Here is a 15,069-nt window from a genome sequence, read left to right on the forward strand (position 1 = left end):
TCTACTGTTTTTTTGCAGCATCATTTGCTTGATTTATAATTGGCTGTAAATTTCTATCAAATATTCCATGATGTTCAGAGAGCATTTCAAGCCCAGCGACTGCACAGATTTAAACATCAGATTGCAGATTTAAACATCAAAAATCAGATAAAAAGAGAAAGAAGCAAGCCCATGATTGTCAACAAGCAGTGAACTGCTCAGTCTCCCAAGAAAGAGCCCCAGTGGGTGAGTACAGAAGTAAAAACCAGAACAACTTTCCAGCTTCTCTGCCTTTTAAAAACCTGCCCCAAAGGCTCAGGTTAAACTGCAGCTCAGGCTGGGAGAAGTTCAGATTTACAGCCAGAGCCTAAATTGTGTTTCAACAACACAAAGCCTCAAAGACAGGAAGAAAAACCACCTGCACCTACAGTTTCAACTTCTTTGTTTTCTTCCTTTAACCTCTCCACCTCGTGCTGCAAAGAAGTGACCACGGAACGCATCTGCAGTTTGGGGGAAAAATAAAGATATTTAGTTGGGTTGGTCTAGAGACAAACTGTGCATCAATACACAAGGTTGTAGAAATTATCTATAATATTTTATCCTAAATATCTAAGTATTTAATCCTAAAAATATTAGGGATGAAAGCAGAGTGGCTGAATAAAATAAGATTCTCACTCAAATAATTCAATTTACTGAGTCTACACCATTCCTACCTATTTCCCAGCCCAAGTTCTGTGACATACTTAGAGCCCACGTGCCTGAAAGATTTGGGATTTAAGCACGAATCCAGCTGTCCATTAGCCATAGTAAGGAAAATACCCTTCCCAGACTGGGAGTACTCACCATCCACATACCCAAACCCAGCATTTTCAGCCTTTTTTGGGGCTGTGTTAAGTGCAGCAGATGGCAGCACATCTATAGTTCCAGATCTGACAGCCTTTATAAGCCCCTCAAACAAGATGTTTATAAATCATCTGTTTGCTGCCAGGCTCACACAGCGGCACTCAAATTTACTAAGCAGAGATACTTTAGAAATTACTTTTTTTAAAAAAAAGCTGTTTGACCTACTTTATTCTAGATTAGAAAATAAACATAAAAGCCCTTTTTCTTCCCACTTTTGCTATCAACAGAGTCTTCCTAAAAGGAAAGCTGTGCAGGCAATTTCAAGTGTAATTAGTTGACCATAATGGATTGAGCAGCACTTTAACAGCTTTCAGAAAACTGTTATGATTCTATGATACCTCAATTTGAGCACAAAGAGTCCATATCTGCTCAAAAATATACTCAAAAACCCTATGTGCTCAATAAAAACAGAGTCCAAGTTACCAGGATCAAAAAAATACATATTCCTGGGCACATTAATGGGACACTTGTACAGTCAATCTTTGGCTAACTATCCCATCAGCATTAATATTAGTATTTATTTATTATTTATTATTTGGCTGCTTCCTGCAGCATCTGCAAAGGACTCCCCATCCCTGGAATTGTCCAAGGCCAGGCTGGACAGGGCTTGGGGCACCCTGGGATAGTGGAAGGTGTCCCTGCCATGGCAGGGGGTGGAACTGGATGAGCTTTAAGGTCCTTCCAGCCCAAACCATTCTGTGACTGTGACACAGATTTATCATAATGGTCAAAGACTTGATACCTGTGCTGTTTAATTTTCTTGCTTCTGTCAAAATGGCAACAGAAATAGTGACATAAATCTAAAGATATCAACAATTCCTCCATTTTTCAGTCTCCTCATTGGAAATACATTCCTTCAGAAGTGAAAATCCAGTCTTTACATGAAGCAAAGTATCAGAGCACCAGAACACCACTGATATGAGGAATCATTCCTATTATACTTGTTGCAAGCTTCACCTTTTTCATCCCCTGGTCCTGCACACATCAAACCAGGCAGCCAGGGCTGTTCCACACCTGCCTTCACAGAGCTCAGACACCCTCTGTGACTTCCAGCAGAGCCTGCCTGGCTGCTGAGGAAAAAAAAAACCAACTTCAGAAATACCTGTTTAAGTTCCTTCTGTGATTCTTCAACTTTTATCTTCCATTTGCTTTCTTCCTCTTCCACGCTCCTCTGTAGCCTTTGTAAAATCCCCTCCTAAGAAGAGAGAGGGATTTGAAAGCTCAGAGCAGAAGAAAGGCAGCTGGAACATCACAGAGGTGAGCAGGCATCCCACTTACTGTCTCTGCCAGAACAGATTTGTATTTCTCACACTCCAGCTGCAGCAGGATGTGCATTTCCTCAGCCTCCTTCAACTTCTGCTCCATCGCCTGGCAAAGGAGGAAAGGCACCACAAGAGTCACATCTCAGTGGAGGGATTTCAGTTCTAGTCATCTTATTGCAACAAGCAAACTCCTGCAACAAGCAACTATTCATCACTCCTGGGCAGTCCTGTCTTTCCAAGAAAAAACAACAGAGAGTGCAGTGTTCACCTACAACTCTCAATACTCAGTCACAAACTTTGAGATACTGTAAAAAAAACCCCATTACTTAAAATAAGAGAATGGGGATTTTCAATTTCATCAACTCACAATTCCACAAGGTACTTAGCAAAGATGCAAATCCATTTCTGAATATCTGAACAGCAGGTTGCCCAGAGAAGCTGTGGCTGAGTCATCTCTGGCAGTGTTCAAGGCCAGGCTGGATGAGGCTTGAAGAGCCTGGTCTAGTGAGTGGCATCCCTGGCCAAGGCAGGGGGGCTGGAACTGGATGATCTTTAACCCAAACCATTCCAGAAGTAATATAAAAGAATTTTCTTGTGACTTGTCTGAGAACCTGAACTTCCCAACCCACAGCACAATTTGTAAGATTTATACTGGACAAATCCATTATGCCACACATCAGCTGTCCATCTTTTGTGCCTACCTTGACATCTTCAGATCCTGAAGCCTCTCTTAGGTATTCTTTAGCCATCTTTTCAAACCCACATATCCATTCACTGTGGCTCTGTTGGGAAATCATTCGGTTAAGGCTGAGAACAACCTCAGGAGAGCTCTCCTCAGGACATTTGCCTCCCCAATGCTGAGGGAGCTGTGTCCCAGTGCCCCAAGTCCCTGGAGCTCACACACAGCCCCATGGTTGTTGTTCAGCCAGTGCCACACACAGCTGGCAGCAGCCCAGGAGCACGAGGTGATGAGACACACACACAGTTCAGGGGGGCCTGGATGAGCTGAAATGCAGCTGGCTGACAGAGGACTCCCTGCAAGTGTCAGGGCTCTGCATAAGCATTTGAAGATTCAAAGAATCTTTCCCCAAATCCCTGAGCATTCAAGCAGATGCTGTATAACTCTAAGAAGGTTGTTTTATAACCTTACAGAAAGTCCTTTTATCAGGACACTTACTTTAGCACATTTGGAACAATTTTAAATATGATATTCAAAACCTCTGGGGGTTATCAATGAAATGCACCCATGTTTCCAGACTCACTTGATGTTATTCACCCCATCTGAACCCCATGAACCCAGGGCATTTTCCCTGCAAATCACTGAAAGCCACCAAAAATATAAAATTGGAAATCAGTGCTTGGGAACAAAACAAACCCCCCTAAATTGTATTAACTGTCACTGAGGCATTGCAGCTCCTCTGGAAAGGCTGGGAATACAGAGATCCCCATTGTGCCAGGCAGCGAGCAAACACAGCAGCCTTCATCCACCCCTGAAAATTTACCATCACAGCGTAACACAGACAGGTAAATCAGATGTTGGGGCATAAAAACCACAAGATAATAAGTTTCACTTTGCTCTTTTAACACTTCTTGAAGCAACCCATCCACATCTTTGCTTCCCTGTGCAAGTACAGGCATCACCAGCAAGAGACACTCTCACCCCACTGCAAAAACCTTGGGACACAGGAGCTGTGAGGAAACACTGCAGGACTGCCCAGCCCAGCAGGAGCAGAGCTCCCTGACCCCAGCAGGACGTTAAGAAGATCCACTTCTCTTACCATGTTGGAAGGAAGAGAGACTTTGGGGAAGAGCTTCTGGAGGAGCTGGCGCGTCTCCACCTCGGCAGCTTCCAAGTGCTGCTGCTTCTCCTAAAGCAAGAGGAAGGCACAGGTGACATTGGGCACCAGGCTCACCGACCTGGCAACAGCCTCTCCTCTGCCTACAGCAATTTACTTAACCCAGGAAGTCCTTTTCTAAGTGAGAAAGGAGCTATAGTCTCTAAAATTGCAGTAAATTGCTTCAGAAATGGGCACCAAATTGCTTCAGAATTTGGCCTTTGCATTTGCTCTCACTTAAGCTTTTATTTTCTTAAGTTCTCCTCCAATCTAGCCTGTTTGTACAGAAATTACACCATTGTTCACTTGTCCACAACACAAACTGCACTGTGCTGAGTAACAGCATCCACAGATCATACCAGCCCTGCCACTCAAGTTAAGTGAGATCAAAATCAAATAGTTTAGTCAATCGACTATTTTTATTTTCTAATCTGTACATTTAAGATAATTTTAGGTGTGAAAAAAATCACTGTAAGATAATGTCATCACTTTGGAAACAGAGAATTAAAATCAAAAGGAAACTTTGTGTTAATGCACATTTGAACCAGGCCAAGAAAGTAAGACTTTTAAACATTACTTTTAAATACTTAAGAGGAAGCCACTTACATCCTCTTTTCCCAACCCTGGATGCAATGGGAGATAATTATTAGAGCTGTGTGACAATCTCCAGGTGTTTTTTGTTAGTGCTCTGCAAATATAAATCCCCAGAGGCACAGGCACCACAGATCTGTCCTTCCATGTATTAAACACTAAAAGCAGAGCAGCCACAGGACACGTGCTTGCTGTGCTTGTGGCAGATTGGGTTAGTTTAGCCATACAACACTCAGGCTCCCACTTGAACTCAAATGTGCAAGGCCTGAAAGGCTGCACAGAAGGGCAGCTTTCAGCCAAAATCCTTGACTGATAATTTGGGATTGTTTTCCCTTTGACATCAGTGCTGCTGCCTGGCTGCTCTGAGTTCCTCTGCTGCAAGGGATCGGTGGCGTGAGCAGGTTGAGATCCAGAGACAGAAACAGACAGGAGACATTAGGTGGTGAGGCTGTGCTGTGTGTTAGTTGGCAGCAATTTAGGAGCCACCATGAAGGGGCAAAGGCTGTTTGCTGAAGTCTTCCAGCTGCAGGAGAAAGCAGGCAAGCATTAGCACACAGCGAGAGCAGGGACAGGCTCCTGCCAGCGCAGAGCGGAGACGGCTCCAAAACAGACACACAACCCCAAACCAGAGCTCCTCTGCTCCTGGCTGCCTGACTGCTGCTCTTAGGGTTAATTGGATTACTTTATTTTTTTTTTTTTTTTGAGTTCTGCACAGTGGCAATGAACACTGAATCAGGCCCATGGCAAACACAAGCTCCTGTCAGAGCAATTCACATCCCGGATCATTTTGAACATTGGTCCAATGTTTCCTGTCAAGCTTCACGTGCCTTCAAGGAGGAAATTCACAGCTGTGGTGAGAAGCTCCCAGATTTTTTTAATAATAACAATTTAGTCCTGGTTCTTCCCAAGTCCAACAGATTTGTTCAAGCACAGCCAAAGGGCAGTAGAAGAAAGCAGGCTGCTCACCAGCACAGCTTTTCTGAAGCTCCCCACAAATCCAAACCAATTCACGACAGCTCTAACAATTATGCAAACAGAAATCAAAAGTCAGCATGCCCACAAACTAACCATTAAAAAAAAAAAAAAACCAAACAACCTAAAGACAACAGGAAGAAGCAGAGGTGAAAGTATATGAATGATCACTCAGAAGAGGTTATACTTAAACTGCAGTAAAAGTTAAATGTCTCCATTTCACTTAAAGAACCAGCTGCAGATCTGCTTCTAGCTTAACGCATCATTTCTAGCAGTCAACATTACAACCTTGGCAGTCTTGTTCACTTTGTCCTGCAGCAATTTTTCAGTTGATGCCAATGCTTCCATTGCTTCCCAGTTTTTCTCCCGAAGGTCCTAATCATTTTTAGAAAGAATGATTTCAGTTCAGCCAATATTCAAACTGTTTGTGCTTTTACTTCAGAGAAATATTTCGCATTACATTCCACCATTTGCATTTAAATGCTGGTTACTGCAAGGTGATTTTGCTGGGGAGTATGACATACACTAGCAAAAACAAGTGTGATGTTCAAAGAGTCTGAATGAAAAGTGGGGGGGGAAAAATGCCAATTTCTGCCCAACCTGCCCCCGTGTCCAAAACTGATGCAAGTGTTACTGCAGAGCGTTATCGCTACAGCGACCCCACACTTTGACTGCACTTGTAAGAAGAAAGAGGGAAGTTTTCAAAAGTAGTGAGGAACACAGACACCAAACCACAGATTACACAACAGAGTGTTAGGCATGTTGCAGTGCAGAACCCAGCATGGACCCAGGAGACATGGAGGTGTGCACATTTATGCCCCTGATCCTGCAACCAGACCTCAGCCCAAACCCCGGCGCCGATTTGGGGAACGCACAGCTCAGGGTTTGCAGCTCTCTCCACTGCACCCACAGAGAACTGGTTTGGTGCTCAGCAGCCCTCCTGGGAGGCTCTGGGATTTCAGCAGAGGTGAGCACATCCCAGATCCACGTGGGAAGGCCACGGTGCCACCCTCCTGTGTCTTTCTTGGCGAGGTCATCAAACGTGTACTCCACAAGATGTCAACACGATCAGTGAGAGCCTGAGAGCTCTTCTAAGAGCAGCCTCACAGCTCTTCTGAAGGATGGTGGGGCCTTGCAGCAAGGAGATTACAGTGCTTGGGATTTAGATTTCATTTCTTCCAACCCTCAGAGCAAATCTCCTTTAGCAAAGGGTTATTTTGAAGAGGTTGCATTTTAAATTCATCAAAAGCCTAGCAAGCACCTACACCAGTTTTACTTTACCACTTCCATTAGCCCACAATCCTAAGGGCTGTTCACAGGATAGAAACACAACATTGGATAAAACTGAGAAAAAGCGGGGACCTACAGGCCTGGTCTGCTTTTAGGAGCAGCCAGACTTTGCCTGCAGCACAAAGGGTATTGAGAACCTCGTGAATCTGCAGGAAACAAACCTTCTGTTCTACCTTTCCAGCTTATCTGTCTGCTGAGACTACTTAGCCTCTTTCTCTCTACTTTATTACAGCTCTTAAACAGCACTCCTTGCTCAAAAGTTCTCAGTATTTTCCTTAGATTGCTTGACTATCAGGAAATAAAGCTTATTGCCTGGTATTCATTGGATTTTACAGGGTATCAAGGAGAGACAGGTGAGATAAACATTTAGTATTTTAACTTTCTTCCATATAACTTAAAAGATAACACTCCCCTGCCCTGCACAGGTAATGCATTACAAGGAAGTAACTCCACAGCTCTGTGATGGAAGATACCATCTTTAATTCCACCTACAAAGAACCCAGACTGCACCATCAGCAGCTGTTGTGCAGGAAGGCTCAGTCCTTCAGTTCCTTTGGAAAATCAGGATTAGCCACTCTTAGGAATGGCAAGAGCCAGATCTGAGCCCCCTGAAGGTAATGCCTGCCCCATGCCCCCACACAAGGACCAGAACTCTGTCAGAGCACAGCACCTTTCCTCCTCCCACCCTCCCCGCCCTTGGCAAAGGACATGTTTCTGAACAGGGTTAACCAGGTTTGAATCCAAATCCAAGAGCTTGCTGTAGGATGTGTCCCCTAGCAAGGCTCCTTCCTCTCATCCAATCAACAAATTGTCCAGGAGCTGGCACAACTCTGAGCAGTGAAGTCAGGTGTGCTGAGTCACTCCCAAGAGGAAAGGAGCACCCAGGGACACAACACAGCTGTCAGAAACACTCTCTGCAAAATGCCCCAGGCCTCAAGGAGTGCTGGGAACACAGGTTTGGTTGTTTTGGGGGGTTTTCTGGAGTGGTGGGGGAAGAATTTCCTTACGTTGTTCTTTTTCCTCTGCTGCTCAAAAGCATTTTTCTGAGAGGCGAGCTCGCTCTGGAGATTGGCAATTTCCTTCTCTTTGCCTGCAACCCTGAATTAACAAAGGGAACCACAAACAAGTCAGGAGACATTGAAGAAATTCCCAGTGAAGCACTGACACTCTTTCCCACACACTAACTTGCCTTCCCTTCCCTTTTCAGCTCTCTCTGAAAAGCTGTTTTCACTGACTTGGCAGCATCGCCTGCTTCCCACTGCTCCCTGCACCACTCAGCCTGAGCAAACCCATTGTAAAGCTGGTGTTTGCCTACAACAGGCATCTGCACACATTTAGCAGGGCCATGGAAAGGCAACACATTAGCTGAGGGTAGAGTCAGCCAGCCCACGCCAGTACAACACCACAGAACAGGCACTGTTCCCTTTCAGGCACCTAATCCACAATTTGTAAGTCATTTAACTTGAAAGACAAATAATTCAGCCAGCCAAAAATGCATGACAGTGGCAATTTGCTTAGCACAATATAGCATTAGCTTCCACACAGTTATTTAATGTGCTTCAGCCCCACATTGTAACACACTTTTACCCCTGAGGTTTTCCCTGGAAGAGATTTCCAGATGATTTTGTAATAGGAACAACCCTCTCCTAAGCTGAAGTTCCAAGAAAAAAAGCCTGTCACTTTTGCTTGAAACACCAGCATTTAACTCTTCAGCCATAAGCTGAGCTGGCATGCATTCAAAATAACATCAATCAAGGCTTGCTTCTATGGTGGGCACAACACACTGCCAGCACTGTCTGTCTGCAGGAGATTACACCTGAGGATTAGCACTCTGAGCAGAACTCCCGTGCTCAACTTCTATTAGACAGTAATTTAATTTATTTCTTTTTTACTGGCCACTTCACATCCTCTGATATGGTACGTTTGGCTTTTATTTCTACATTTCCTGAGCAATTAAGTGAACTGAATCAATTCTCTAATGCATTCAACAACCTGGCAGTACTCACACTTGCAGAAGCTCCTCACTTTGGACAGCCAGAGACGCCTACAAAGAGATCAGAGATGTGTTAGGAGCAGAGCAGCAGCAAAGAGCAGGATGTGCCTTGTTCACCAGGCACTGCTGCAACACCAGAAAGCTGCACTCTGGGCCTTTGAGGGAATCCTGTGTAGCCTCCTCTGGCCAGGAACACAGCAGGCATAAGAAGGAGCACAAGGCTGCAAATCCATATGATAAAAGGAAGCAGGAACAGATGCAACAGCCAGAAAAGCTGGCTCAGCACAACTCAACCCCAAAGGTGTCCCTGGATTTCCATGGGCAGTACAACTCCTGGTTTTCCATGCCATCCATGCAAGCCACCACCACTCACTCACTTTTGACTTCTCTCAGTAACAGTGCTATTGGAAGCTGTACCTGTTTGCAGTTCTCCTGCTTTAATTCTTGTATTTGAGCTTTGAAAGATTCATTTTCTTTTTGCACATCCTGTTAAAAGAAAAAATGTATAAATAGAGATATAATATATCTATAGAGATACACACTCACATACACATACTTTGTGTGTGTATATAGATATACACACTCCTCAAGACAAGGTGTTTCTATCAAAACTTTACCTGTAACTGTTTTACTTGGTTTGCAATTTCTCTCTCTTTTTCTTCCACCATAGCTTTCAACTTCTTCATTTGTTCTTCTTCCCCTTTCAACCTGCAGAGATGTTTAGAAAGTAAGGAGAAAGGGTTAAAGTAGGGGAAAAATTGCTAAAGAATTTATGCTAAAAAAGGGACAGCCACTCAAACTGGGGCAGTTTGTGCAGCAGAAGATAAACACATTTTGTGTGTTGGGGCTGCCTCAGGTTCCACACGCAGGCTGTACCAGAGCTCTGCTGGGACAGCAGCACGTCCCAGGAGCTGCTTTGCAGACAGAACCCTTTCTGGCACAGTCTCATAAAACCTTCCTCTGACTTGGAGCAGCCAGACAAAGCAGAGGAAAGCCTGGCAGCATTTCTCCATAAAACAGGAGCTTGGGAATTGGCAATTGCATCTCAGCCTGAAAATGGCACAAACCAGATCTGTTCACTGCTGCTACCGACTGAGCCACGGGCACTGCAACCCTCCAACACGCTGAACAGCAGGAGGAATTAGCACCAGACAGGAGAAGCAGCAGCAGTTCCACTGGTTAATAGAGCCCTGGGTGCACATTCCCAGTGTGAGAGCAGCACAGCTCAGGGCAGGGACACCAGGCATGGCAGCAGCCACAAGCACTAACAGCTTGTTTTAGCAAAGCCCATGAAATTCCTGACAGCAATTCAAACATTCCAGCTGAAGATAAACTCAATGCATATTCCCAGCAGGCACTTGAGGAGCTGCTACTCTGCATACTCACAGGTTCTCCATGTCCTGGACTTGGGATGCAGCAGGTACCTGAAAAAGTAATTCCCAGTCTCATTTTGATGGCACAGTTTTCAAATGAACAGCAGTTCTTTGCACGAGAAGGGGCAACACACAGCTTGCAAGACACTTGCCAAAGAAATACCAGGAATTTTGCATCAGGCATTGCTCCAAGAATATCTAATCACATAATGGATTTCAGAAACAGCTTACACCAAGCATCCCAAACTTCACACCAGCCAATTGCTCTCCATTCCATCTTTCCCCTGGGATAAATGCCTGTGTCTAGACATCCACCCAAAATAAAAGTCCAACTCAGTCTCCTCCTTTTACCATCAACAAAAATCCAAACTGAGCCAGAACACCACCTTATTGGAAAAATTCTTCCATTAAGTAACACCTGGCTTCGAGGTTGTCCAGTTGTCTGCTCTCAAGTCCAGTGCAGGAAATCAAAAGCCAAAATATTCCAGCCCCAGGGAAAGGCAGGAAGGAGCCACAGCACAGCCTGACCACTTCAAGAGATGCTGCTACATTCAGTTACAGCCAAAGCTCCTGCATGACCAGAGCCCTGCAGAGATGCTGCTTCAGCCTGGCAAGGAGATGGCTGGGACACAGCTGGGACTGTCTGTGAGCTCCAAGGCTTTCAGACCACCAAAGCTCCTCTTTATGCGCAGTATCATCCCAGTTAAAACCTCCCAGAACTTGCCAGCCATGTAAAACCTGTTCTGGATGAACACAGCTGAACTAGTGGGCTCTCTGCATTATAAACAGATCAGTCAAGTTGGATTTAAAACATCTCTAAGTTGAAGCCAATGCAAATTCTTTGTGTGAGGTAGGGGAGAAAAAACAGCTTCCTGTTCAACCGAGCAGCACTCCCAAACCACATCCACTCTGCAGGCTGTACCTGTTGGAGTTGTTGCAGGTTCTGCTGTTCCAGCTCCTGAACTTTACTGGTTAATTGTGCAATTGTATCCTTCTGACCCTTTGGATAGATAAAAAGCAAAGTTAGAAGTGTGGCTTTATTTTTCCCAGCCAGACATGCTGCAACAGAACTTCTTTCCCTTCAGAATATTAAAGCAGCTTACCTGCAGACATTCTCCTTTCCTAACAATCTCTTTCTCCTTCTCTTCCAGTAAGGCCTCCATGGTTTTCACCTGCTTTTCCTTCCCCTTCAACCTGTGCCATTGAACACAGACAAACACAGCATAAACCCTTTGCTCTCTCATCCATCTGAAAATAAAACATCCTACGCTTTGCAGCACCTAACAAAAGCAACATCTGTGATCAAAGGCAGATGCACAATTCACCTACTAAAAACCAAGGTGTGAGCACTTCCACTTCAGCCTGGGTTAGCAGGAGATGCCCTTGATCAGTGGCACTGCTCATTAGGTGAAAGCAAACTGTGCTGACACATTGCAGGGGTTTCACATATGTGCTCCCCCCTCATCCAAAAACACTTCCCTGCCCCTCCCCAGCTGGGGATACAAGGGACTGATCATTTCCCCACCCCTACAGCTCAGGAGTTAGCAAAGCAGGTTTTCCTCTACGCCTTGCCTACATCCCTCCATCCTGACTTGAATTGAAGGGGTCAGTAAGGGGTGCACGGGGCAGACCAGAATTAACAACTGCACTTACAGAGTCTGAAGTTCTTTGACTTGTGATGTTATTGTCACCTAAAGAAAATAATCAGCAGTTCAGTTCAATGCACATGGAAAAGGCACACAAATGCTAAAAATTGCTCTAAGAAGAAACACAGGGAAAAACTATCAGACATTTTCAAAAGAGGCACCATTTACTGCAGTAAGCATAAATGAACTTTTTTTAATTACAAGGCACCAAGTGTCTCCAACTATTTACATTCCCCACATTTAAAATGTGAATTCCAGAGCAGCAAAGGGAACAGTGCAAATGGGAACAACAAGCAGGCCCACAGGAGACACAGAGGAAGAAGCAGAGAGTGACCGTGACCACCAGCTCACTGACAACTGCAGCTCCAACCAGAGACCATCCCTGGCCATTGAGACCTTTGCACAAGGAAGTGCTTTTTGGGTGCTCTCTGAAAAGTCAGCACTCCCTTAAATTCCCATTCTAAGGCTGAATATGGATTGGAGATGTAAAATTTGGTGAGAATGTTACTTTTGAATGCTGTGTGAAAGCCTGACAGTGGTTACCTGTCAATCCTCTACCACAACACGGCAGGAGTTTCAGACATTCCCAAAAATCTCTCTTCTGCTTGCAGGAGACCAAAGAGTGCACAGATACATCACCTTTGGAGCAAGCATCCCTCACAGAGCATTCCAGAAACAGCAAACCTAAACTGCATTTTTTTTTTCTGGGCTCTGACAGTTCCGGGGAAGGAAATACACACAAATAACTCCCCCAGTTCCTGGAAATTTGCTTTGGAGGAAAAGCCCAAGACGGAAACACGTTCTGTGAAGCTTTGCCTAAAAAGGACAAAAGTCTAACACTGAGAAGGGGCTGACATGTTGGAATGCAGCTAAAGGGACTGAAAAGAGTGCAGACCAAAAACACAACCCACACAAACAAGCACACTTCCTGACAGCACAATGGATTGAGCTGCCTGCAGAATGGGCTCCCTAAGGAAACGTGGGCTTCCCTTGCTTTGGATGCCAGACAGCAATCATGCCAAAAAAGCCCATTCTCCTCCATCCCTGCATTCCTGACAGCTAAAGTAAAACTGACTGTGCCAAGACTGAACTCTTTTTGGGCACTGGGGAAAAAAAAAACAGTTGTGGGTTTACCTGGAAACCAGATACTATCTGGGCCTGTAGTATTGCTGCAGCAACACAGAAAGGCCAACAGGAGCAATAACTTCAGCACTTGAGATTTCCAAGTTGCCAGCCCCCAGGGATGCCCCAGGGTTTCGTGTTTACTACAGGGACAGTGTGTCCAGGCAGAGCTGATGTTGCAAGGCATTAAGCTAGAGCAATTCTTGCCAAATTTCATACTAACAGCCCAAAAAGCTCAGGCTTCCAGAGGTGTGTGGGTTCTGAAGGACAGCATTAGTTATCCTACATTTTTATGGCTTTATACCCAAGAACAGTGTAGCTCCAGCATGAACAAGTTCCTTACCCAAGGACATTCAGCAGTGAAACAGAACACACTAGAACAGAAACGAGTGAGCAGCACATCCAAGGCAAGGCTGGTTCACACTGCTGCCACTAAAGTATTTTACCTGTTTTTCCATCTCAAGCTGGGAATTTCCTACTTCTTCTTTCAGAGCCTCTATTTCCTGTGTCAAAGCCTTTTCAATGACAAAACAAGACAGGGTTGGACAATGGAAACACAAAAACGCCACAAAAATGGATGCTACAGATTGATCACTGTAGAATGCCATGCAGTAAAACAGACAAATGTGGCTGTGGCATCAACACACAAAGGAATTGCAGGGATTGCACAGGGATACCTGAACAGTCTTCTCCTTGCTTGCTACTTTTAGGATTTCAGCTTGTAGGAGTTCTTCCACTGATTTTATTTTTCCATCCTTCTCGTGGATCCTTAAAAAAGCAGAGAAACAACAAAAGCTGGCTGAAAAAAATGCGCTGCTCAAGCAAATAAAATTTGGTTCTGCTATCACATCACATCCCATCACCAGCCTCAGGGATCCACAGTGGGACCAGGCAGGAGGAACAAACAGAGAGAATAAGACTGGGGCTAGTGCAGAATCAGCTGGCTTTATATGACCAGCAGTTCACATGCTAAATCAATACTACTACAGTCAAAAAATGCAAATTAAGATATCAAGAGTGCCTGGAATGACACACACTTAAAATCAGCCTTCACTGGATACTCCAGCAAAGTATTTAACAACTTAAAACACACGGGGGACAATCCCACTCCTTTTCAAGTGCCTATTGAAAAAAAAATTAACATCTGACAAATCAGAGCAATTGCTCACCTAGTCAAAGCCAGGTTTATGAAATTAACTGCTTAGCAGAGCAGCAACTGGATTTTCAGCAGGTATTGATCTGGTGTGACATGTTTCAAAAATGGAAATGCTTCCTGCCACACACACACACTTTACCCAGCCAAAAGCCAATCATTTCAGGGAAGCAATACACTTGTAGTCATGGAATAAAGACAGAGAGAATTAATCAGAAATTAAATCTGTGCACTAACTTACACTTTCTGCAGTTCCTCCACCAATGATTGGAAGGAAACCTGTGAAAAACAGAGCTTCATCTTAGGAAAAACAGAACAGAGCAAAACAATCTGTGAATGTTGAGGGGTGAGAATAGAGAACTGGAGCTCTCTGGCACTGGATGAACTGTGTAGCAGCCTAATATTTTATTTATCTGGCTGCCTGTGAGAAAATTAGTCTCCAGCTCCTGGCAAACCAGTAATAATAAGCTTGCTGCAAGTTCCAGGAAAACAAAAGCAAACCCACACCACCTTCACCAGGAGAGGGTGAGGTTCAGGACCATCATTTCATCAGCTGCCCTTTAATACTGACACTACTGCTCATCTCTACAGGGTCACTGTGCCTCCCCTCTTCCACACATGATTTTCTAGGAACTAATTGCCCTCCTGAGGTGTGCGAGCAGAGCTGGATGTCAGGGAAAGGCACTTCCTGATCAGCACATCAGAAGTGACAACACCGTGACAGTGTCACTGAGCAGACACAAGGAGAAGGGGGACAAGTGACACCTGCAGAGTGTGGATTGACACTGGGAAGCTCAAACATTCATCGTGAAGCTGAGGCAGCACAAGCTGCCTGCCAGCCATGCCTGCTGCTCCAGGCTTCTGCAAAAGGAGCTCCACAGCCATTTCAGAGCACGGCAAACTCACAGAATCACAGAATTACTGGGTTGGGAGAGACCTTCAAGATCATC

The 15,069-nt window shown here is 44.8% G+C and overlaps 1 protein-coding gene across 12 annotated transcripts in view; it reads right to left on the reverse strand.

Annotated features, from left to right (window-relative positions):
• The window catches only part of KTN1 (kinectin 1), a 78,423-nt gene that overhangs the window by 12,215 nt on the left and 51,139 nt on the right, over positions 1–15,069 (reverse strand). For 8 of the 12 annotated variants that reach the window (XM_038137815.1, XM_038137816.1, XM_038137823.1 and 5 more), the window contains 17 exons: positions 14,361–14,398; positions 13,644–13,734; positions 13,413–13,481; positions 11,852–11,889; positions 11,302–11,392; positions 11,121–11,198; positions 10,212–10,249; positions 9,443–9,533; positions 9,243–9,311; positions 8,839–8,876; positions 7,840–7,930; positions 5,831–5,917; positions 3,923–4,012; positions 2,846–2,926; positions 2,161–2,250; positions 1,985–2,077; positions 408–479 (listed from right to left, as the gene is read on the reverse strand). In XM_038137815.1, coding sequence (XP_037993743.1) covers positions 408–479; positions 1,985–2,077; positions 2,161–2,250; positions 2,846–2,926; positions 3,923–4,012; positions 5,831–5,917; positions 7,840–7,930; positions 8,839–8,876; positions 9,243–9,311; positions 9,443–9,533; positions 10,212–10,249; positions 11,121–11,198; positions 11,302–11,392; positions 11,852–11,889; positions 13,413–13,481; positions 13,644–13,734; positions 14,361–14,398 — 1,245 coding nt within the window. The remainder of the gene's footprint in view (positions 1–407; positions 480–1,984; positions 2,078–2,160; positions 2,251–2,845; positions 2,927–3,922; positions 4,013–5,830; positions 5,918–7,839; positions 7,931–8,838; positions 8,877–9,242; positions 9,312–9,442; positions 9,534–10,211; positions 10,250–11,120; positions 11,199–11,301; positions 11,393–11,851; positions 11,890–13,412; positions 13,482–13,643; positions 13,735–14,360; positions 14,399–15,069) is intronic. The other 4 variants (XM_038137826.1, XM_038137819.1, XM_038137825.1 and 1 more) reach the window with 2 other exon arrangements.

This window comes from Motacilla alba, chromosome 5, assembly GCF_015832195.1.
Source record: "Motacilla alba alba isolate MOTALB_02 chromosome 5, Motacilla_alba_V1.0_pri, whole genome shotgun sequence".
Classification (NCBI taxonomy): Eukaryota; Metazoa; Chordata; class Aves; order Passeriformes; family Motacillidae; genus Motacilla; species Motacilla alba.